This window comes from Nomascus leucogenys, chromosome 22a (genome assembly GCF_006542625.1).
Source record: "Nomascus leucogenys isolate Asia chromosome 22a, Asia_NLE_v1, whole genome shotgun sequence".
In the NCBI taxonomy this organism is placed as follows: Eukaryota; Metazoa; Chordata; class Mammalia; order Primates; family Hylobatidae; genus Nomascus; species Nomascus leucogenys.
Genome location: NC_044402.1, coordinates 61,437,498 through 61,462,789, shown reverse-complemented (window position 1 = coordinate 61,462,789; position 25,292 = coordinate 61,437,498). Strand labels below are relative to the sequence as shown.

General features: G+C 38.6%; 1 protein-coding gene across 5 annotated transcripts in view; it reads left to right on the top strand.

The window, feature by feature from the left end:
- The window catches only part of LRRC1 (leucine rich repeat containing 1), a 128,394-nt gene extending 103,678 nt beyond the window's left edge, over window positions 1-24,716 (top strand). Inside the window, exons 8-14 of one of the 5 annotated variants that reach the window (XR_004027916.1) lie at window positions 442-586; window positions 3,326-3,444; window positions 5,075-5,158; window positions 14,482-14,597; window positions 19,874-20,264; window positions 21,202-21,338; window positions 23,225-23,645. Coding sequence is in view for 3 of the 5 variants with exons in the window: in XM_030803374.1 (XP_030659234.1) it covers window positions 442-586; window positions 3,326-3,444; window positions 5,075-5,158; window positions 14,482-14,597; window positions 20,092-20,264; window positions 21,202-21,338; window positions 23,225-23,383 (933 nt within the window). In the remaining 2 variants the exon portion in view is untranslated. Of the gene's footprint in view, window positions 1-441; window positions 587-3,325; window positions 3,445-5,074; window positions 5,159-8,144; window positions 8,186-14,481; window positions 14,598-19,873; window positions 20,265-21,201; window positions 21,339-23,224 lie in introns of those variants that run through there. The other 4 variants (XM_030803374.1, XR_004027917.1, XM_030803376.1 and 1 more) reach the window with 4 other exon arrangements.
- Window positions 24,717-25,292: the final 576 nt, after the last annotated feature.

Genomic DNA, 25,292 nt, shown 5'->3' with positions numbered 1-25,292 from the left:
CTGTCATGGAAGGAAAATACAAAGTAGGCAGGTTCTTACCAGAGGAAATCCCAGGGTCACCCTGCAGTGTAAGCTGCTTACTAGAGATCAGTTCCGAACTTGAAAAGCTAAATTCTAGCCTCCTTTTTCTTTTCTAATTGTGTGACCTTGCAGTCGTTTGTTCTCCTATATCCCCACCTATTAAGTGGGAATGATTCCTTGCCTGCCTGAAAGGTGGAGGGCTTTGTGTCCCTCCCAGCTCTGTGTCTGTGATTCATACAACTTCCCACTTTCATTGGAAGGGGATCTAGGAATTTGCCCCTGCCTTCACATTTGGATTCATGCTAAAGATAACATCCTTAGGACCAACCTGGGATTTAATTGTGAAAAATCACTGGAACAAATGCCTCTGCACTGTGGCAGGTTTAAGTGTGCGTTTATTTTTCCATGTCATTGTTATAGGAAATAGGAAATCTGAAGAACCTGCTGTGCTTAGATGTCTCTGAAAACAGGTTGGAAAGACTTCCTGAAGAAATCAGTGGCCTGACTTCATTAACGGATTTAGTCATTTCCCAGAACTTATTAGAAACGATTCCGGATGGCATTGGTAGGCATTGGAAATCACTAACTGCTAAACATACTTTCTGCTGTCGTCTTGAGGGTTTGGAGCGCACTTTGATCCTTTGGTCACCAGTTTCAGATGCTGAGGATGTGGCTCCTTCAAGTCTCCTTACTATTTTTTTTGTTTTTGTTTTTTGTTTGTTTTTTTTTTTGAGATGGAGTCTCGCTCTGTCGCCCAGGCTGGAGTGCAGTGGTGCGGTCTCAGCTCACTGCCAGCTCTGCCTCCTGGGTTCACGCCATTCTCCTGCCTCAGCCTCCCAAAAAGCTGGGACCACAGGCACCCACCACCACACCCGGCTAATTTTTTGTATTTTTAGTAGAGACAGGGTTTCACCATGTTAGCCAGGATGGTCTCGATCTCCTGACCTCGTGATCCGCCCGCCTCGGCCTCCCAAAGTGCTGGGATTACAGGTGTGAGCCACTGTGCCCGGCCTTGCTGTTTGTTTTTAAAGAAGGAAAGCAAAGAGTATTTATTACAGCAGAAGTTTCTCTATATGCAGATGTTTCTGTCATCCTGGCTTGGTATCTCTTACTGCTGTCGTTACTTTTAAGCATCGATTCATCTCTACTTCATCTGTATCTTCTCTCAATGATTTCATGAGGGATTACCCCAAATAATAAAATGTATTTAAGGCATATGAGCAGTCACTAAGAAATTTCTAATTTGGCATCCTAATAGTTTATGAGAAAATAACTGACTTATTCCATGACCTCAGGGAGGTGCTGGAAGAGTGGCGTAATTGAATTGAGCCTTTTTTAGTACATCGATAATCCTTTAATCATTCTGTGCTATTTTCTTTAAAAAAAAAATCAATTCAGACATTTTCTTTACTATGAAGGAACTTAGTCCAGTGTGAGAAATTAAACGCAGAGAAGGTATAAACAGATACGGACTTGGGAGCTCCATCGTAGCAAAGCCACGTTGAAGTTGAAAGAGACTGTATTTAACCATGGAGTTATCATAGCATTGCTGTCTTTAATTTTATTTAGAACATCACATCAAAGGAAGTTTTTGAAAGGTTTTCAATAGTTGGAGAACTTGTATGGCAGAGGACCACTCCCTCTGTGGTATGTGGTCAAGATGAAAATTTCAGCAGAAATTCAGACATTGTGTTTTGGTTAAACCAGGCTGGAAAATCGATAGGGATTTTGGCTCTGTGCGGAGATGTTCACTGAGAATCGTTTATGGCATCTGAAAAGGGTTGTAGAGACTGGGCATGTTTTGTTGCTTGGAATGGGAAGCAGCAGCAAGCATGAGAGGCTGACTTCAAACGTTTAAAGGACTGTCTTCCAAAGAAAGAGATGTATTACAGCTTTCTGATCAAATGGGCAAAATGAAAGGATTGTGAATTCCATTTAAGAAAGAGCTTTAAAAAGCAAAGATGGCTGGGCATGGCTCACACCTGTAATCCTAGCACCTTGGGAGGTCAGGAGTTTAAGACCAGCTTGGGCATCATAGTGAGACTTCCTATCTACAAAAAATAAAAATATTAGCCAAGTGGGGTGGCACATGCTTGTAGTCCTGGCTACTCAGAAGCCTGAAGGGGAAGGATTGCTTGAGTCCAGGAGTAGGAGTTTGAGGCTGCAGTGAGCCATGATTGTACCAGAGTACTCCAGCCTGGGCAATAGAGTGAGGCCCTGTCTCTTAAAAAAAAAAAAAAAAAAAGCAAAGATATGTTACAAATTCGTTTGGGCTGCTTAGTGAAGAAATGAATACCTTGTCACTAGAAGTATTCAAGGAGAGGCTAGAAGACTAGTTGCCAGCAGACTTCTCTGTTGGGGTGAGATGTTTCGGTGCTTGGCTGTGCTATTCAGTATACCCTGCAGAAAATGCTAGTGGATCTCCTGACCGTGAGGGCAGGTGGAAACCTTCCAATGACAGTGTAGGCTATTGATTATGCTAAATAAAGAGCTTAAAAATTGGTTCCTTCTCCTATCTTGCCCTGTGGCTGTACCTGAGGCAAGATACACCTTTCGGTATTTTTCTTTCTCCAGCTTTATGACTGTGTTAGAATAGAGGCTGTTTTCTGATGTAGTGGGGAAAGTGTCAATGTGTTAGCCACTCAGTAGAGAATGAAGGGCGCCTGCTCTGTAGGCTTAATCTCATGACTTGTTGAAGTGAGAATCTGAATGACTTTACTAGTGGCTAGTGGGGACTCTGAGGAGGCTGCAGTAAGACTTGTTCTTCTTTCCCATGAACAGTGGGTATCACTAGGACGTCAAGTCTTCCTAGCCTGAGTGAAATAGACTCCGTCCTTAATATGGCTTTCCAGAGGTTACCGCTTTATTCTGCACCTGTAGAAATACCGCACTGTAGGGATCTTCGTTGAGTCATTTTCATTCATAGGTGATTTAATAAACTACTTTTTTTGTTTATTGTAAGGATAATTCTTGGAGTAAAATGAAAGTCTCCTCTGTGCATGAAACACCTCCATGGAGAGAAAGCTGTTTTGTTTTTCTGTAAATTTCTTGGCTTTGATGCGATGTTTTTATGCTTTTTAAAATGTTTTGTTTCTAATTGCTGACCGTTTTTGATGTTCTAAACAAATTATTTTAACTCCTAAGCTTTAGTAATCTAAATGATAGAGTTTCATAATGTGAAAAGCTAGATGAGGAAAAAATAAATAACTGTTTCAAACAAAAAGAACAGCAGATAGGAAATTCCAAGCAGTGATTACGAAAATAATTGTAACTAATGAATTTGATAATAATAATGCTTTTACAGGAAAACTAAAGAAACTGTCAATCTTGAAGGTGGATCAGAATAGACTCACACAGTTGCCTGAAGCAGTTGGGGATTGTGAAAGTCTCACTGAGTTAGTTCTTACAGAAAATCAGCTCCTGGTAAGTGTGGTTTGCACATATATCATAAAGACTTACGAGGGTGGATCCTACTTATTTGTAATTTGAGTGGACTAAATGGAAGTTTCTTCATATTACATCCCAAAACAGTCTTAAAAGCAAATGCATGACCTAAAGATCAGTTTTTAACCTGCTTAAGCAAAGAAAGTGGTGCTTAGGTTTCCCTGTTGAGCCTGTGTCCCAGTTGTGGTGTTTTGAATATAGGGACTGAACAAATGCCTCACAGATGTCTCCAGTGAGGTGTGGGGATAAGCTACCCTCATTGGATGTGTTGATGCCCCAGCTGTGGTGCCCAGAGACCACCACTGGGAATATTTGTCAGGATTCCTCTGGCCTCTCCCTGGGTTCTTTGAGCAAATGGGAAGAACAGGAGAGAAGAGGAACGAGATGGACATTGGCCAGGAAAAGCCTTGGCAGGATGGGAGCTGGGAAACGCTCTTGATCAAGGAGCCAGATGATGGCATTGATGGGCTCTGGTTAAGGCTGCTTCTTATTAGAACTTGGGAGTGGAGGGGGCTGGAGGGGTCCTCCACCTGGACCAGTCTCCCACCAGACAAAGGCAAGGGCAATGCGTGCACCCCCTGGCAAAGGGTGGGTGGGCAGGGTGGCAGCAGATCTCAGTTGTCTTTTCCTGTCCTGTTGCCCCCTCTGCTTTTGTCAGTCCTTCAGTTGTCACTTCTCCTTCTCCCCCTCTTCTAGTTGTCGTATAGCACTCTCTTTTCTTCAGTTCACTCTCCTACTTTTCTCTTTTCTTTTCTCTATCTTCATTTTGTCATCTTATTTTTTTTACTCTTTTTCCCCTTTTCCTTTTCCCTTTTCTCCTTTCTCTATAAATAGAGTAAGTAATGCTCTTTAGGTGGAAAGAGCAGAAAGGACAGCAAGAAAGGATGGAGTGCACAGACATGGGTGGGGAGCCCAGCAGCCCCTCTCCTCAGACAGCTCAAGCAGCCAGCCTCTGGCAGGTGTGGTGGGAGTTGCCGAATCTTCCAGTCCTGCTTTGTGATTTTAGGCTTACAAATAGTAATCATAACAACTGTAAAAATAATATTAAAATAATATTCTCGCCTGGATTGCACTGGAGTGTTGAAGACCCCCATGTGGGTGCCAGCCTGGTTCTGGTAGAGCTCTGCTCCCCACTCCAGGATGCTCACTTTTCTGCCATCCCCATAGCCCTCGCCTTCCCCTGCCCATGCGGCACCCTGCTTCAGGTGCTGATTCCCTGCCCCAGTGCTCTGGCTTCCACGGACATCTAAGCCACTGTCCCAGTGTGGTCCTTAAAGGTGCAGGCAGGGCAGGAATGAATCTTGAGGGTGCAAATTCTCACTTACTTGAGTTGAACAGCATCTTTTTCCCTTTACAAGATGTTTCCCTGTTCCCAGGTCTCTACTTTTGACTTAATTCCTTTAAAACAGACTTATCATTTCAACAAAAATTCAAAATACTTAACGTCGCACCCCCTAAGTGAACATTACAAATATCTGATATTCAGCAAGAACTATTGCTTCTGTTGCTGGATGAGATTGTATTCTTTAGGTCCTTGCAAAGATCTTATTTACTGTGAGCCATGTTAAAAATATGTGTTAAATTAATAGTGAAATTGTTATTTTAACAGACCCTGCCTAAAAGCATTGGAAAACTAAAGAAGTTGAGCAACTTGAATGCAGACAGAAATAAATTAGTGTCCTTACCAAAAGAGGTATGTGCTTTTAGAGAAATCACATGATCATAATTATGTCAAAGAATGGTCATCAGTAACATTAAGGAGAGTTGGCAAAGGTGAATTTATAGGATTTTAAATGGGAGAAAGAAAGAGATTGACATTTTGGGTTTGACATACAGAGAATGGTGACACCATTGGCAGAAATGGATAATTTGGGAGTTTGGCAGAGGAAGTGGATGACTTTGGGTTTGATTTTTGAATTTAATGTGAAATTAAGCTCTATCCCATAAGCAATTGGAATTATAAAAATTGATCTTGATGCAACCATATTTCTGGGCAGAGATTTACATCGGGCCATGCTCATGACTTGGATGAGGTTGAACAAACTCTTCACAAAGGCATTCACATAGAGGAAGGTGAATGGGAAGCTAAAGCCAGCTTCCTAGGACTTTTTTTTGGTTACTAGTCTAAGCACGAGAAAATGAGACATCACGATCTGTTGTGGAGAGTAGCTGTGTGGACTGAGAGGCATTTAAATTCTGGCAAGGGAGGTAGAAATACTGACAATGAGGAGGAAGCTTATAGTGGGTCAAACAAGGAGGTGTCTAGTGTGTTGTTTAAAAAGAAGGCTTACAATTAGCCAGGCGCGGTGGCGGGCGCCTGTAGTCCCAGCTACTCAGGAGGCTGAGGCAAGAGAATTGCCTGAACCCAGGAGGCTGAGGCTGCAGTGAGCCGAGATCATGCCACTGCACTCCAGCCCGGGTGACAGAGCGAGACTCTATCTCAAAAAAAAAAAAAAAAAAAAGAAAAGAAAAGAGAAAAAGAAGAAGGCTTACTTTCTATTGGGTACTAGAAGAGCTTGGTTGGAGAAGGATAATACTGAGCTTGATTTTTTTATCAGCAATAAAGCCTAAAACTAGCTGTTGATGAGCCTTCTCCTTTGCTGGGTCCTCGTCTAGAAAGGTATGGTATTTCCTTGTATGATATGATCACTGGCTGGGTGTAGTTTGCTTCATATTTCTGTTTTGACTTTTTCTAACATCTATTTTGGAGTAATTTCAAAGCTGCCTTCCAGCCAGTCAGAACATGTGGCGTTCTTATTTTCCTAGGGCCACATCTCAGGGTATCTGAACTTCCTCTTTCCTTTCCTCATCTTGGTGTTCGGCCCACAGTGTCCCAGTCTTCTCCCTGGGTAAAGTGGCCAGCATTTCTAAATGGAGACATGAGAATATTTACTATAAACATGATCATATTCTGAAACATCCTTAATATGAACACTGGCATCTAAGTAAACTGTTTCCGGCTGTAAGACTTCAGTCTGTTTCCCAGCAAAACTGGGACTCAACTAAGAGATTCTACTAATTAGAAAAGTTGGGTTCTAGTTTCTAAGCAATAAACCAAAATACAGAACTGATATTCTGAACAGTTAAATTTACTCTTGCTGAGTAGTGCTTGCAGATGGATAGTAGATTGGACATATAAACACACATACAGATGTAGAAAAGATTTCTTTCTTTCTTTTTTAATGCCAGGCACTGTACTAGATGCGTTCAAGTATTTGTTGTACTTGTTGAATCCTTACAACAGCTTTTGCAGTCATGATAATTTCCTCATTTTATGAGTGAGGAAACTGAGGCCAGTAAGTAGTTTTTCTTACTAGGGCTCACACAGCTGGGAGTTGGTAGAACCTGACTCCAAAGATGAGTCTCCCAGTAAACACATGACCACTTAGGTAATGCAGGCTCAGCCCAACCTTTCCATCTGTGTGACCTTGAGGTAGGGCAAGCCCCTGATTTGTTAAGGAAAAGCCAAAGTATCTTTAGTTTGGACACTACAGAAAATTAATACATTTTAGGTATACTTTCAAGGCAGATCATGAGGAGAACACTTTTAGGTGTAATGTTAATTCCCAGCAAGTTTCACCACCCATCCCCAGCTTCCCTGATCCCCTGACTCTCTTTCACAAGATTACATTCCAGACAAGAACCTTGGAAATTTACTTTCATAAAACTTTCACCATCATTTCAGCATCGGTCCTCTTTTTCACTTTAAAAGAATGAAACACACTCAAGAGTTTCTGACTAGAGGGTTATATCTAGTCCATGCTATGTGTTCACTAAATTTACTAGAACAGTTTTTCATGATGTGAAAAGTGAAAATATTATGAAAATATTTCTAACTTCAAACCGTTTTAGTCATATTTTGTCCATTTTCTGAGAAATCATGATTGGTTTTCTGGCATCTGGCATTTTAGAAAGAAATAGTCTGTGCCTTTCCTTTCAGCTGTCTGATAAAGCAGAGAATGTTTAGGTTTTTAGGAATTGGATCTTTTCTAGATCACCTCCTACTCACATATACTCAGCTCCCAGAGTAGGAAAATGTGCTGAGCACATGTCTCCAATTCTCCCACGGATCACAGTTTGCTGCCTAGCAGAAATGGTTGAGTGCTTGCCTCTGACCATCAGGGCTGAGCAGCCAAACCACCAAGAGCCTCCTGACCTCTCATTGCATCACGTTGGCCCAGACAGCACTGTCATGTCATGAGTCTCTGTGCAGTGAGTGTGGTAGGCCCTGTGACTGTGTGTATGGTTAGCTCTGCCTCCAAGCTTGATGCCATTTGATCAAATCTTGCATTTTCCTGATTGGATTCTTCCAAAAATTTATTGCTTTCTCTTGAACAGTGAAGTTGCATGCATATCTAAACTGAAATGCTGACTGATTCAATTCATATGCCAAAAATCCATAGTAGTATTAATTGCCATTGGTCTGGTATGCTGTGTAGTTCTTCCTATATTTTTTCCTTTAAAAAAAAAAAACAACATTTATAGTATTGTGTGTTGCCAGTTTTAGGGCACAGCTCCTTAGTCTGTAGCAGCATTTATTTGCATTTTTTCCCCAAATGGTTGAGGGGAAGATGTTTGTACCATGTGGGTCACAATATGGATTCTGTTTGTGTTTTGTGGTGTTATTTGTAGTAAACATTTGCAAATCAATGAATGTCTTTTGTTTTCTTAATTGTTAGCCGCTTGGAAATTTAGAAAAGTCAGGTAAACTTGTTATCTTGTAAGTATTGTTCAGACCACAGTTGCATCTCTAACTTCCATTCTGCTTCTTAAATGCATGAAGATTCAAATTGGCTGACTGCTTTGTGTGCTCTTCATTGTAAAGTATTGGACATTTTCCTCTAAATTCAGTTTTGTTTTTTTTTTAAAATGACTGCATGGCCTGGAACCTTATTTTGTTATGTGTTTTTCATGTTTGTTCAGATTATTCACTCTCAAAAAAATGCTTTTCTGTGAATTACATTTTAAGTTATTCAGAAATCCTGAAAGGCATCATTTGGCAGCTCATCTGTTTTCACTAAATTGTAAGTTTGTCGGCACAAATCTGTCTCTAATGGAAAGGCTAGATTTGCTTTATTTGCTACACCTGGCATGCCTCTGATTTTTCAAGTCACTTATTTGTGTCTTTTATTTTTCATCCTGTTGCTTAAGTATATATACTTCTGGGAAAAGGCGGTTTCTTAAAAACTCATAGTGTTGGTGGAGAGGAGAGTTAAGGAACATACTGTGCAGTAGTGTGATTGATTCATGGATAGATGGAGTTGGTGGTATATGTGTGAGCATGAGTATGATGAATGAGAGCCAGACCAGAAAGAGTTTTTGGCAGAAGAAATTGAGCTTATATCCAAGTTTGGGTCCTGTTTTCTTTTTGTCTCCATTAAGTCCAAATGAAAGTGATGCCAACTAAGCCACACTTACCCAGTCAGATGAGGCAAGATAGCATTTGCAGATCATTCATCAAAGCTTTTTTTCAATCAGGCAACCTGTAAATATTAATTACCCATAAATATTACTATGATACTCAGAAATGCCTGTGGTGATAGAATATTCATTTTGTGGATAGTTTTTCTGCCTTCTTATTATTACAATTCAAAATTCAGTATGAGTTTCCGTTATATTCTAAAATGAATTATTGATTAAAGACATAATATAGAATATAAAAATTAGATAAAATATAGTTGACCATCAGATTTCAAGATGGAGATATAATTCCTAAACTTGAAATAAGTCATAAAAAAATAGTTGATGGATTTGTCTACAGGAATATTCGATTTCTGATCTTCAAGAAGGTAAAGGCAGCCTTTACTTTCTTGAAAGGGGGCAGGGAGACATTTAAGGCATCTTAAATGAGAGATCTGTCTTTACTCTATTAGAAGTTCTTTTACACCGATAAGGAAAAGATGTATTTACTATAGAGAACTAGACAAACACAAAGAAACTTCCACAAAAACCAGCAAGTGATTCACAGAAGAACAAATAGAAATGGTAACTAATGTGAAACAATTTCAGCCTCATCAGTATTCACAAAAAAATTTAATAATACCAAATTTTGGCAAGGGTGGAGGGAAATGTATATTATCATGTAAATATAAATTATTATGACTTTCTGGAAGGGAACGTGATAATAGTAAAAACTTTAGAAATGTGCGTACCCTTTGATTCTGCAATTCCATGTCTAGGAAAACATTTATGGATATACACTAAGAATGATGTACAAGAACATTTCTCACATTATACATAGGAGCAGCTTACATATTCCAGGCACCATACCAAGTGTCCATAGAGGCAGCTAACATGTGCCAGGCATGGTGCCAAGGGCTTTTGCACTTATTCTTATCTAATTATCACAACAGTTCTATGAGGTATAGGTAAATCATTTTCAATGTCCAACAGATTGTGAAACTAAGACTGAGAGAGGTTAAGTAACTTGTCCAGAAATCACACAGCAAAGAAGTGGCAGACCTAAGTAGCATTGTCTAACCTGGGCAGTTTCTTAAATAATCTGTGATACATCCATAGAAGGAAATAAATATGTGGTCCATAAAAGTCCTCTTAGAAGCATTGTTAAAGTGTGTATGTATAATCACAAATGCATGGCAGTGGTACTGGAGGATTGTACCTCATAATGTTAATACTGATTATCCCTTTGTGGTAAGATTTGATTTTTTTTTCATTGTGTTTTCCTGTGCGTGTATGTTTGGTTTTTATTTTTCTAATCAATGTAAGGCATTTTTTTATAATCAGAAAAAAAAAAAGAATTCCGTAGCTATTAGTGGATATTTTGATGTCAGTGGCTCCAGAATTCAGGGAATCCTAAAGCCACACGATTTCCAAAAATATTTATGAAGTAGGGAACATTTGAATAATATGCCATAGATGATGGGATTCTAAAATTATGCTTCATATTATTTTTGTTCAAATTGCATTTTGGCCAGATTTTACTTGTTGTACACTTTTCTTTTTTTGTCAATGGGATGTGTGTTCAATTATGTTACAAATAATATTAAAAGGAATATACTGAAGGAAAGTGAAAGTTCCCTTATACTTAAGGCAAGCATTTAAAAATGGAATATAAACAAACGTGACTAACATAGGCTCCCTTTTTGAATCACTGAATCTGTCTCATGATCTCCTCCTTGGGTGAGCTAACCTGCAGGCAATTCATACTTAGTGAAAGTTAACCTGAGCAGAGGTTTGCTCAATAATCTGCAGATCCTATTTTCTTGAGATGGGTGAGATCAGTGCCTAACAGCTAAGGAGAGTATCATTTTGAATTAAGAGAGACACAAAACGGCTGGACAAAGATTCTCAGCTATATTCCATAATTCTCAGAGAATCCAAGTCCAACCCCTTGTATTCTGGGAAGGTGCTATTATGTGGTTTAAGGGAGGCTTAAAAATATCAGCTTCCTACATAACTGGTAATAAGTTATTTAAACAGTGACTCTGCTTCCCAGAACTTCTAAGTGATACATTTTATCCTGATGACCACTGAGAAACCTGTAAACTCTGCCTCCTGAACCCAAAAGAGAAAGCAAAAATATATATGAATGATGTGTATAATGTCAGTCTTCACTATTATCAATACAAAATGTCACTGCGATACATCGTTAGGGAGATGGGTTTTTTAAGACATTCGGGTAAGTTCAGGAAAGAGACTGCCAGCATCAGTAGAGTTCTAAGAACATAGTAGGTATTCAGGTGTTGATTGTACTCATCATTTGGATCTGAGGTTTTTACTTTCTGGAAAAAAAATAGCTACCACATTTATTTGGCAACAGCAAAAGGCCAGTTTCTATGATAGGCGCCAAATTATATATGTGGTTTCATTTAATTTAATCATTATTGTTACTTTTGGTTAAAGTAACATATCCAAACCCGCAAAACATATGACTGAGCCTAAATTCTAGCCCAGGTTTGTATAGTGTCAAAGCATCTGCTCCCTCCATCATACCGCATCTCCCTCTGACGTCTATAATGAACTATATCTTTTCAGTTGTGGGTTTGAATGCTTAATAATCTTTTCTAAAAACCAAAGGTTGTGCCGTCCCTTCCTGGCTGATTTGGAAGGAGGGCTGTGTTTATGTGAATGTTTGCTGGGACAGCATGTGCCTTTGTGGGGTGATTAAGGCATCCCGAGCACACTCTGCAACAACATGTGCTCTTTGTTGGCATTGTTTTTCAAAAACCATAGACAATAGAGATCAGGAGGTCATACTGCCTGCTTTGACAACCCAGAGGGCCTAAGAGGCTCTTGTACGCAATTGCTTTCCACCCCTTGACGTCTCAAATGGGTGTGAGATTAGAGTGGGAAAGGAAAAAGAAAAATGAAACAATAACACACAGTAGACAGCTCACACACTTCATTGAAGTTTACACTAGATGTTCCCAAATGATTAATGGATCTTGTCCAGAACATTTATTTAGAGCCTTCTCTGACCCACTTTAATTAATTAATTGTTTGACTACATAATATATGCACATGATACAAATTGAAAATGTTCACATGGTATAGCAGTAGGGCCCCAAAACAGATATCTTACAGGTTGGTGTGGTGGGAGGGCAGTGGACAGCTTCATGGCAAGATGCCCAGAATTAAAATGCAGTCCCAGCTCTGTATGTCTTCCAGGAGCTGATTATCCCATCCAGACGATCATATGAATGATAATATCTGCTTTGTCCCCCTTGGGTCACACATAAATCCTGTCTCTTCAAAGCCGAGGATGCTAGCGGGGGTCTTCAGCCTCAGCCAACTGCTGACTTGGAAGCCCTCCTTCAGGGCATGCAGCTGTACCTCTGAACCCCAGCCTCACACCGAAGCTCCTCCACCTGGAGCAGGGATGCGGGAAGGGTGCCCCATGGGAACCTAGTCATTCTTTCTCATGAGTAGATCTTTGTCAGGATTGTCTAAATTTATCAGAGACGCTAATAATATTGATCATCAAAAGGATCAGGGTTTTGATTGCTTTCCTTCCATGATATTTCTGGGCACCTAGGTAGAATTGTTGATTCCCTTCCTCAAGGGAGGGAGAATGTGCTCAGCCATATGGGAAATCCAGTTGCACATTTCTTGTAGGACACTCTATTGGGGCTATATGTTTATAAAACCTAAGAGAGGCTACTCTGGTGATTCTTACTGGAACAAAAAAGAGTTTTGTTGTCTCCAGTGCTACATATAGAGGCAGATAACTTTTAAGTAGAGGTCTTTCACAAGTAAGTAAATAAAGTGTATAAACATATGTAAATGAGAAATTTAGTGGGCGGAGAGGCTATGCATGATGGGTAGATAGCATGAATACTATACTTGCCAAGTACCTTGAGTATACATAAACATGTGCAAATTAAGCAGTAACTCAGGTAAATGATCTTAGGGTTCTTCATGTGGTATTTTGTGCTGTCGGAGGGTTAGACCATAATTATGAAATGCATTTTATTATATGGACCAAAGGGTTCTGTGAAGACTCAGTGGAGGAATAGATGATGTTTAGCTAATTTTGGATCATTGGTAAGATTTAAAAAGGCATTTCTATAAAAAACAGTGGGATCAAAAATATAAAAATGTATTTAGGGTATAATGACTAGACTATTTTTGCTGGGATGAGAAATATGTGAATGCGGAGACTAAAGGGAGCAATCTAAAAGCCTTTCTACATATCTGGGTGCTTTCCACATGACCAGAGACAAATGTTAGTCTACATTTACTTATATATTTATTTTTCTTTTATATACATTATGGTTGAATATTGTGGTTCAATACATTATTTTGAAATCTTTATATTTTTAAGGGAAGAAATAAAAAGATGATGTATGAAAGTAATTATGTAGCCATTCACAAATATGCATTCTGCTTTTGAAGATATTGTATACATATATTAAACACATGTATAAATAGAAAAGGGCAGAAGATCTATTCAGATATCATTGACCATTCAAGTCTTGTGCTCTTTCTCAAGTGGGAGGCTCTGGAGTAGTATTTTTCCATGTGTTGGAGAGACATCAATAGGTTCCTTCATGAGCCTTTTCTAGCAGTTGCCCTTAGTCGGGAGAGTGAGTACAAGAAGAATGTAGTACTCTATGGAGTCCTGCAGAATGTTGTGTCTGGGATCGAGCTGTTTTTCCGCCCTCTTGATTCAGTTTTCCTGACTGTAAAAACCACCACCAATTTGTTCAAGAGAATCATTGGATGTTTTTTGTGTGTTTATGTTCCTTTTTGAAGACCAGACTCATACAAAACTCAGTTACCTTTAAATTGCTTACTTTAAAAAAACGGTAATCAAATTTGGTGTGGATGGAGGTGTTGATTTGTGTGCTTTTATGAGCAGGCCACAGCTGAAGAAATGAATGTATAGATTTACTCAGTTCACTTTTTGTAAAGATACTGTTGATTTTACATTCATCAAAAAAAGTGAATTTACCACATTAATTTGTGAATGACCAAAAGCTATTAAAAGATGTATGGTGGAAATTAATGGACTGTATCATCTGTAAGATACCCCTCTTTTTGAAAAAAAAAAAAAAAAAAAAAAAAAAAAAAAAAAAAAAAAAACTGGAACACCGAGAATGCTGAAGTTAATAGAATGGGCAATTCTTGAATTATGTGTGTATCAGTATCACCTTTGGCCTAACTTTTAAAAATAGGATTGTTAAACTCGCATACTACCACATAGTATTTTTCTGGATTGTATAGTTTGGTTAACATTTAACAGATGCAGTTGCGTTAGATATCAGCAGTGGAAAATGATTTCTTCTTTAGAGTAAAATTTTTAAACTGTATCATTGATTTTCTTGATTTAATTTAGAACATGTACATCTAACATTTTGCAGAGATTTTTATGAACATATGGGGCTGTGTTTTGTAAGACTTAAATTAATGATTATTGGTCATCAGTGAGAACAGTGAGTTATGTGGTATAAGTTTATGCATCCTTTTTATACTGTTTGGTAAACAAGGTACTCTGATCCTACTCTATCTCCCCTAGAAAACTGGAAAAAAGGTGTATTTTCTTTCTCACCATAGATCGGCGGGTGCTGCAGCCTTACTGTGTTCTGTGTGCGTGACAACAGACTAACTCGGATACCCTCAGAGGTGTCACAGGCAACAGAACTTCATGTCCTGGATGTGGCAGGGAACAGGTAAGCCTGTTGTAGTTTGCTTTGCTTGAGGGAAACAAGTATGCATGCATCCCAATCTTGGCCGTGCGTCTTCAAATTTTTGTCTTTGCTTTATCTTACAGAATATAATCCCAATTTTTCAAATGACCTAGGCCTCAGGGAGTTCTTCATATGGGGGCTAGAGTGCTTGAGCCCAGTGGAGCAGAGAAGGTCAGGGAAAACCTGAGCATGGGTTAAAGTGTCAGTGGACACTTTCGTAGAAAAGCTTCCCAGAATGACAGTACAGTGATGCTAGGGAAAGAGCACTGACCTGAGAATGGGGAGACTTGGGTTGTAGCTTAGCTCTTCTAAGTAGCTTTTGTAAGTCATCATGGGCTTCAGAGTTTCCTCACCTGCAAAGTGAGCGCAAATGAGTTTGAACTCAGTTTTAACCAGGGGACCTTGATATACTCTGCTGGTGACTCTGAACCCCCTGAAAATACAAACAGAATTGTGTATTTAGGGAAGTGTTTACAGCTAATGTCAGAATCTCCAAATGATTCATAGTACAAAAAAAGTTCAGAGCCGCCAGACTAGTATCCCGAAGGTCACAGCATCACCATTTCTCAAGTTCCGGAGCAGACATCATGTTGGACTGAGCGCCATTTTCTAGAATATGGCTGTTCATCATCTTTGTGGACCACATTTGTTTCCATCATTCTGAGCTAATTTCAGCACCCTAAATGTCATATGCGCCTTCTCTGTGAACAGAAACAGGCTATTCTTTCTTTTGGGGACCCTCTTCTCTGGCTCCTTGGCTCTCTTCTTTCATCACTCAAGCTTTATTTTCTCCAGGGAGCCTCCTTTCTGAATCCGCATTTAGGGAATTTCCCCTGCCATGGCAGTCTCAGTACCATATGAGAATTGCCTGTTTTCATATGGGTAACCCTACTAAGCCTGAAGTTATCTAAAGTTAGATATTCTTCTGATTTATGTGTCATTGTGTCACTTGTCCCATCAGAGTGCCTGGCACGTAACAGATGCCTGGTAAATATTTTCAGTGAACAAAAATGTTAATAGTTTTACAGGATGAATAGCAGGCCACTGCAGAATGGCTTATATCATAGGCTTCCTTGCCAAAAGGAATTAAAAATTGCTTTTGAGTGTGATATGGTTAGAGAGGAGAAAAAGGTTCAACTGCTTGGGGGAAGATGATCAATGATCTTAAATGATAAAGGCCAGCAGTCTAAAGAGTGTTTGGGAGGCTGTCTCCTGAGTGCTGATTAGCTGGTCATTTTGGTCAGGCACAGGTCACCATTTTTTATTCTTGCTAATGGATTATAGACAGCAGGGCTAAATAAACAGCAGTTCTCAGCTGGAATCTAGAGGTGAGTTATAGCCCCAGGGAATGCTCACCTTTTTAAAGTTAATGCTTCCAGGACATCTTGATAGATTCTTAAGACCACTAACTGGTTGCCGGAAACCCAGGATTAAATTGAGTTGAACCTCGGATTTCTGCTGAACTAAGCAGAACGAAGGCATTAGCCTTTACAGCTTGAGAAGGGTACTTCTTTCCTGATCTTTATCCTCTAGCAGTAGAAACTCGATGAGTCAACATTCGCTGGTTCTTGCCACACTGCTGAGCATGAATTTGCCTCAATTCTTGAGCCAGAAGATGGCTGTGATGCCGAAAAACTGTTTTTACATGAATGAAGGCCCGATTTCTCCAGTTCTCAGAAAAAGAGAAAGTTAAATTTTTATTATGCTTGGGCTGGGATGGAGAAAACCCAGTTAAAAAGTCGAGTTACATAGCTGTCATTTGAGTCAGTTAAGTGTGTCATTTAGTCCATGCATACATATATAGATTCATAACCAAATTTTAAGCCTATTAAAATATTTAATCACTACTTATTAAAAGTATCAGTATAGAAATTAATCTTTTAAAAAGGGCTACCTTGTCAGCCTTTTAGCCTGCAGAAATGTCATACCATGGGAAATCATACTAAATCATTAAATACAACAGAAGCTTCTGCCTCTTCTTTCAAGTATATGAAAATAACACATGGCGGCAGGAAACCTACACTGTGAGTTTCTAGTAACTTTCTTTTGCAGTTTGGTAGGATAAATTATAGCAAGGATGACTATAACCTGTCACTTGGAAACTAAGTATTAAACCTTCTGTGACGGTAAAGAAAATGTCTTATATCACCAGTTACTCGGGCACAGAACACAAAATTGCTTAATACTTAGACTCTCTCCCATAGGAATATCCACCAAGTGTGCAAAACTGGGCATTTGAGGATCTTCCTTACTTGCAATATTAGTAGTACTGAATATTAGAATCAAGGGTTGTCAATTGGGAAATAGGAAATAGCTTATACTTTTGAATTTTGTACTATGTATGTTTGTATTACCCAATCCAAATAATTAAAAATATTAAAAGACAACAGCATACTGTTGTGGAATACTAAGCAGTCAAAGAATGAGATATTTCTCTGTGCAGTGACACAGAAAGAGACCCAAGATACTGAGTGAAAAGGGAAAGCGTTGAACAGTATATAGAGCTCTCATTTTGGTGGGGTTTTTTCCTTAAAAAAGAAAAAAAAATCACTTATTTGTGCATTACACCCAAATACTAATAGTAGTTCCCCTAGATGAGACTTGAGGGTACAGGGAATTTTCACTTTAGATATTTTAGTATTGTTTAATTTTTTGCCAGTTATGTTCTCAATTTACATATATTTTTAAATATTTTTGAAAACTTTGCTTAAAACTAAAAATTCTAGTAGAAAGTAACAGAAAGATGAAACTACATTGTAAGGCATATTCAGTCACTGGTGAAGTTAATATTAATCAGTAGGCCATGCTTAGATATTAAATTTGAGAGAGCAGTTGCCATAGTAGTTCACAGGCATGGAAGGTCACTTGGGGCTGGGTTGGTCATGGACATAACTGGAGACAAGAGGCTTACAGTTTGGTTATTCATTTGCTTTAGTTCTTGTACCATTGGTGTGAATAGTAACCACAAGTTTTTTATTTCTGGGGGCATGTGGTCCTAAATAGAACACAGAGATGCCTGCGGGCTGTGGTTTCTTGTGTGTTGATTCTGTTTATTCTGTAGTGTACAGAAGGTACCAGAATAAACCAAAAATGTATTATTAGCTCCTTTGGAAAGCAGGAATGTATTTCTCATCTATTTTCTGACTTGTAGCTGGGATGGTTTACCCAAGAGAGACAGAAAAGCATGTGTATGTCTTTTTTTCCCCAGGCCGTAGTGAGTTAGAGGATCAGCCAGCCTGCAGAATCTCTGTGGGCAGACTGTTCAGGGAACAGGGCGTTTTTTTCTCTTGGACACCACTGGCAACACTTCTGTCCGCAAGACAGTGGGCAGCTCGTGTGGTGTGGACTCAGTCAGCAGCAGCCACATTCAAGCTGGTACCTTGATTCTTTGAAGCAAAACTGGTGTTTCAGGCAACTCATTAATCTGAGTTGAAATATATTGATAAGATTTGTTGTTGTAGAGTCTAATAATTTAGCTTTTGTCATATGGTTTGTCATCCGTAGAAGCTGTTATTAATACTATTGATGCTCTTTTTAGCCTCTTATTTATACTTTCGCTTTAACATTCAGCTCTAGTCTGAGAAGTTACAATGACCACGTTTGAGTATCTGTGTTTTGTGCCAGTTTTCAAGACTTGATTTTTTTCTTTCTGTTCTCATGAGTAAGACAGGTAGAGATGCTGACTGTAAGTGTCTTGCCCAAGACTCGAAACTTTAAACATTCTAGTGGATGTTAGCTTGCTTCCTCTTTTAAAAGATGTAGGAGAAAAATTTAAAAGAAATTATATTTTTGTTCAATAAAATGAGAGAGTTTGATGTACTTGAAGCTTTAACAGTGTATAATGCCTATTTAAGAAAATCCTTGTCGCAGTACCTGGCAAATACATGTTTTTAACTTCCTTGCATTTGAGTTTACATGTATGCAACATTCTTTGGATAGAAAGAGAAAGAATTTTTTTATAAGCACAAGATATTTCAGTTCTGTCCCTTAAAGAACAAATATCCCAGAGTAAGAAGAAATGGAATTGTGAATTTGTTGTTCCCTGAGGTTCCCTCAGGTGTCCTTCTCTAGCTATCAGCACATGGCGGCACCGGGTGGATTCTAGGATTTAAAAATATGTATTTCTCACCTAATATTGCTCTCATTAGTGAAATCTTATAATGCACAATTCATAGTCTTTTCAAGGGTACTTTAACATAAGCAGTTCTCGTGGATGCACTGGCTTAAGAACCTCACTCCCACTTAAGTTACAGTTTCACAATACTTCCTCAGTACTGCACCCAATACATATGCATGAGATGGACTCAGACTTTACTGGACTAATTGTTAAGGAAAAGAAAATATTTTCTCATCTTTGAAACTAACACAGAAATATTTTGCAAAATGTATTGTTACTGTGGAAAGTTGGTTAATAATGCATTTGTTGTTAATACTGTCCATGCACTCTTTGATTTTTTTTTACTTCTTGTATTAAAGTAATTTAACCAGTTTATGCCTTTTACTCTGATTAGTTTTGTGTTATTGGAATACAGCTGCTTTTCATATCTTTAGAGAGTTCTAGTTTATTTCCTGTAAGTTCTGTCAATTGAAATGGTATGTGTGTCTGATAATTCACTATTAATCTTTTGGTAAGACGTATAGGTAGATTTCCTGCTAACGTTAACTGGAGATAGGTGTACATATGATTTCTGGCAGTGGTCTCTACTAGATAGATTCTACTGGTTGCAGCCAATCTGTGAAATCTTTGTGCAAACATAAATATAAAACTAATATTTACGTGTCACATTATAACATTTGAAGTACTTTCATTTATACTACATCATTTGAAACTGAAATAATCTGATATAGATATTAATTGTCACCTAGGACTCTTGAGAAGTAAGAGCTTCTAGAAACTGAGAGATAGGTTTAGAAGGGAATAACTGAAATAAATCTCCCTAGAGAAAGCAAATGGAGTCCATGCAAAATGGTGTTTAATCTTTATTTTGGCTGCAACTTAAATGTGATTGACACCCCAGGCACCTCCTTCCTCTTGGCCTGATTCATCAGGTGCTCCTGGAAACAGGTAATCCTGCAGCTTCACACCAGCCCTGTCAGTGAAGCTGTGGCCATCAGAGGTAAAGAACTCCTCCTTCTGGGTCCTTCCAAAATCACCTTGACTTTTTTTCTCTTTTTATGTTGAAACCTAGTACAAGACCATAAAAATGTGTCCTGTAATTTTCTCATTTTTCTTTTTTTTTTTGCTTTGTAATCTGGAGGTTCTAATGGGAGAAGTGAGAGCAGAAAAGGGAAGCACAGGAACCTACTGAAGAGTCCACTTGCAAAGAGTATGTCGTGTCTTAAAAACATAACACCGTTTTACATTTTGAAACCAATCTCAGGAAGCTCCTTTTAATTTTTCCTCATTTTGTTGATAGGGATTGATTTGATTACAGAATTTGAGGTTGTGATGTCTCTTTTTTAAAAAAAACAATAGGTTGCTGCATCTACCTTTATCCCTGACTGCCTTGAAGTTGAAGGCTCTGTGGCTATCTGACAACCAGTCCCAGCCCCTGCTTACATTCCAGACAGACACAGACTACACCACAGGAGAGAAGATTTTAACCTGTGTCTTACTTCCTCAGCTGCCTTCTGAACCTACTTGTCAAGGTGAATTTAATTTAAGGACAGTATTCACAGGGCCACGAGATTGAGTAGGACCTAATGTCTGTCCATAAGGCCTCTTACTCCCTCATGTGATTGTGTTCTATCCATTCTGCGCCTAGAGCCAGCTCAGGTGAGACCACTGTGGGACTCTTCCGGGAAGGTTACCCTACATCCTTGCAGAAGAAGGGCCGCTCATATCTATTTATCATGTTTGAAATTTCATAAGCAGTTTTTTGGTTTTGAATTATAGCTAAGGCTGAAAATACAATACTTCTAGAAGTGGTAACAGAGTCTCTTAAAATCCAAACTGATAGTTCACAGGATTAGTGTTAACACCACTGTTTTTAAGCCATTGAATTATTTTGAGTCATTGTATCTTTGCTTTGTAAATTGTGTGGTTAAACAAAAAATTCACATTAACATCAAAATGCTATTATAAACCCTTTGCTGAGAGCTGGGTTTGGTGGAGGAGAACAGGAGTGCCCTGGGGGAATAGGAGCCCAAGTGGGAGGACTTTAAGACCCTAGAGAAAAACGTGGTAGAGTATGTTACTGAGGAAAGTACTAGTGTCCAACATGTGCGGCCACATCACTGTCAGAACAGTTTTGAAGTTGTATAAAACAAGCATTTTAAAAGGGACTCTAAATTATGACATTCTGTGATGAAATAGTAAACATATTAATTTAGCAGATATTTTATATGATCTCAAATAGAATTATACATCATTAAAAAAGAAGGGGCAACCTTGTCCCAGGCCTTTTTCTTTTTGTTTGTGTATGTTTGTGTTTTAAAGCCAAACTTGCAACAGAGCACCCCCCTTATTTCTGGTGTTCTACCTCTGATCCTCTGTATAGATTCTACCTTGTCAGCTGCAAAGTTCATAGCATTTACCGGTCACATGAAACGCAATTCCCAGCTGATGTGGTCTTTGTCACTGCAGAGAATCTGCCTCGCTGTGGTGCGCTGGAGAGCTTGGTAAATGATGTCTCTGATGAAGCCTGGAACGAGTGTGCTGTCAACAGAGTCAGTGCAATCCGATTTGTGGAAGATGAGAAAGATGAAGAAGACAATGAGATGGTATGGAAATGCAGATTCTTTGCCTCTGTGGAAGTTCAAAATTAAAAGATTGAGAATGGCACCTAATAAGGATATTCTTTATTTTCAATTAGTATGTTCTCTGCTTTGCCTTCAGCATTTAGGAATTTTTTTAGAAGACAAAACTAGGTAATTCTAGGTACACACTCACAAAAGGTAAATGAGGCAAATGGAACTCATGTTGTTTTTTTTTTCTTTTCTTTCTTTTTTGAGACAGAGTCTCCCTCTGTCACCCAGGCTGGAGTGCAGTGAGTGGAGTGATCTCAGCTCACTGCAACCTCGACCTTCTGGATTCAAGCCGTCCCCTGACCTCAGCCTCTCAAGTAGCTGGGACTGCAGGCATCTGCCACCATGCCCGGCTAATTTTTGTATTTTTTGTAGAGATGACGTTTCACCATGTTGTCCAGGCTGGTCTACAGTTCCTGGACTCAAGTGACATACCTGCCTCAGCCTCCCAAAGTGCCGGGACTACAGGCGTGAGCCACTGTGCCTGGCCTGTTATTGTTGTGTTGTGCTGCTTTTATGGTGGTTCTTTTTCTTTATTTGTGATAGTTTCCCCTCCCACTCCCACTGTTTTCTTAACATGGAGAAACTTTTTTTTTTAATTGTTCCCAGTGAATGCTGTCTCTTCCCATGTTTAATGCATTCACTTGCCGTGATTTGACTTAGTGCCAGACCTCTGTGCCTTCTTCATGTAACCAGCTCACCTTAGCCTTCTTGTAGAGGGCTTATGATCTTAGTTGGATTAGTTAACAAGTTTTTGTTCAGAAATTGGAAAATACTAGTCACCCTTACTTTCATCTGTACTTGAAAATGTCTCTCAGACATCCATCATCTCTAGGTGTTTGGTGACAAGGCTTGACATCTTCCTAGCAGTTGACTTTGGCTTCTTAAATTCCTTGAACTAATTGAGAGTTTTCTTAAGCAGAGCTTAGAGGGAGTACTTGCAGCCCCAAAAACAAAGGCAGTTTTTAAATTATTGCCTATAGTCTTTGTTATTCCAGCTGTCACCAAATGGGATTTTAGGCATTTACAATCGTAAAGGGCAAAATGCAAATTAGGGATGACAAAGTAACTCACCGTCAATGACTCTTTAATGCTTACCTCAAGACTTGTTAGAGTGTGATTATCGCCAGTTACTTCATTGCCTCTTCCAGTATTTTGTTAATCTAGTTTGGTTCCCCCTAAAGCTCTTGGATAGGCCATTTAAAAGATGTACATGCTATTTTATGAGCTAAAGATCATGTAACATATTAAATAATATTTTAAAAATTACTCATACCCTGTTACTTAATTTCCAGTCTTTATTAGAAGAGTGTGAACTTTGATCAGTAGGTCATAGAAATAGTACACACAGCAGCAAAATAAGAAAAGGTATACTTCCCTCTTGATTTCCACTTTCTCCCCTGCCTCCCGTGCCTCATTCTGGGTTGAAAGAAGCCAGAATCGCTTTGGGTAATAGTAGAACATTATAGTGACTTTAATTTAGGATTTTTTATTTACTCTTTTATCTTTTTCTTTCCCCACACCCTATAATTATATCCTAAATTTTAAAATAAATGTTCTTGCTGTTTATGGAGCCTTATTTTTATTTTCTAGTAATTTCACATTTTATAAGTATTCTTTTATTCTAAAAGTAATCCTTCTATAGTAACTAGGTAAGTTATATGGAACACTTTCCCTTTCTCTTAACTACCAGTGAGCAGTTGATAAATGCATATACCTCCAAAGAAAGCTTTTCCACCCATTTTAACTCAGAATTTCTAAGAAGGTAACATTTGTATTGGAATGCTAATGCCTTGAAGCTGCATGTTTTGAAAAAAGTAGTGGAATAAAACCAAAACACTCACTCCACTGTTTGTTTTTAGAGAACACTTCTAAGGCGAGCCACTCCACACCCAGGGGAGTTAAAGCACATGAAAAAGACAGTGGAGAATTTACGGAATGACATGAATGCTGCTAAAGGACTGGACTCAAACAAAAACGAGGTCAATCATGCCATTGACCGAGTGACCACTTCTGTGTAGAGTTTCACCTCCAAGTTTTACCTCCTGTGTCTTCCTCTGCTGTCGAGACGTTCCTGTCTGCTTCCGGGGAGCCTCATGTGCTCCTTGTCCTAACCAGCCCCCGCGCGCCATCTTCCAGTGGAGTGTGGGGAAGCTGCTGTCTCCCAGGAAGTGCCTTACTCATCCCGCAACCAGTCAGCGCACCAGTGGTCTCCCGGTGTGATTTTTTTTTTTTTAAAATTTCAGTTGTTTGTAATAAGTAGAATACACTACTGTAAACATATGACCTTTGTTTTTGTCTTATGTTGGGGTAAAGGAAAGCAGGAAGGGGAAGTTTTATCCTCCTCCCTTCCATAAAGTGCTGGGACATTTTGAATCTCCCAAGTTCTCTTGGACCTACTGATGAGAGATAGTTTTATGTATGGGGAAAAATGGATACTTTTTAAACCTTTTTTGGCAGCTCAGATGGTGTAAATTTTTAAATTTTGTATAGGTATTTCATAACAAAAATATGTATTTCTTTTTTGTTATTTTATCTTGAAAACGGTACATATTTTAGTATTTGTGCAGAAAAGCAAGTCCTAAAGTATTTGTTTTTATTTGTACCATCCACTTGTGCCTTACTGTATCCTGTGTCATGTCCAATCAGTTGTAAACAATGGCATCTTTGAACAGTGAGATGAGAATAGGAATGTGGTATTTTAAAGCAGTGTTGCATTTTAATCAGTAATCTACCTGGTGGATTTGTTTTTAACCAAAAAGATGAATTATCAATGATTTGTAATTATATCTTGATTTTTTTTGAAAAGATGAACCAAAGGATTTGACTGCAAATATTTTATTCCTTACACTTTTAACTGTTTCTGAATAAGTCTCTCATAATGAGTGCAGTGTCAGACTGTGCCTACTCTGATGGTATGTGCCATTTGTAAAATAAAATAGAGCAGAAAAGCACAAAAAGAGAAAACTGGTTCAGACATTCAGTGGGCAAATAAATTATGGACTGCAAAATAATGATTTTTATTCAAGAAAGCTTTAAAAGTTTTATATCCAGATATACAACCATAATAAAGCAAAATAACCTACTATCAAAATAGAAATGTTGCTATCTTTATAAGTGCAATTTAATTTGTAAATAGAGTTTGAATCAAAGTATCACAAAATACTGCTTCAAGATTTAATTTTAAATCTGCTAATTTAAGGGATATTGGGAAAAGTTTTGGTGTGTTTCTGTTGATTTCTTTTTTGTATGCTGTGATAAAAGAGAAATGAAAAGTGCCAGTCACTGCGTGGTGTCTAGGAAAATCATATATATTTTTTTTCTCCAAGAAATAAATTCATCCTGGACATTGGCCATACAGCTTTTTAAAATTATTACTTTGTATGTTCAAGTGATAGCAGGTAGCCAAACTCTTTGACAGTGTGCTCTGGTCTGTTAAATATCTAAATTACCTGTCAGTCATGAGTGACCTCCTGTGGGACTTGCATTCACATGGGGCAGAGTCCGGAATTGCCTTTGACTCTGGCTAGTAATTTTGGGGTGTGGCTGTCTGGCCATTTGGACTCCTTATAAACCCGTCTTCAAACAACTAAATACAATACTTTCTTTTACTTCTATACATTTACTTATTGGGTTCACTTAGCTTTTTAGTCTGTGTGTATGTAAATATGTGTGTATTTTAAAAACTATTTATGGAGCTGAAAGTACGTAACACGTAAGTGAGTTTCGGCTGGTCAATTTTATAGCTTGCTCCCTAATCTGTGCATACCAATTTTCTTTTCTCTAAGATTTTTGACATCCTCTATTTTGTTTTAAGCTTATAAAGATGATGCCACTATCTCATGGGCTGATTATATATAAGCAAATTGGTTTTATTCGATGAGAATTGTCTTGACGTGGAAGAACAAGTAGAACTTGCATGGCGTGTTT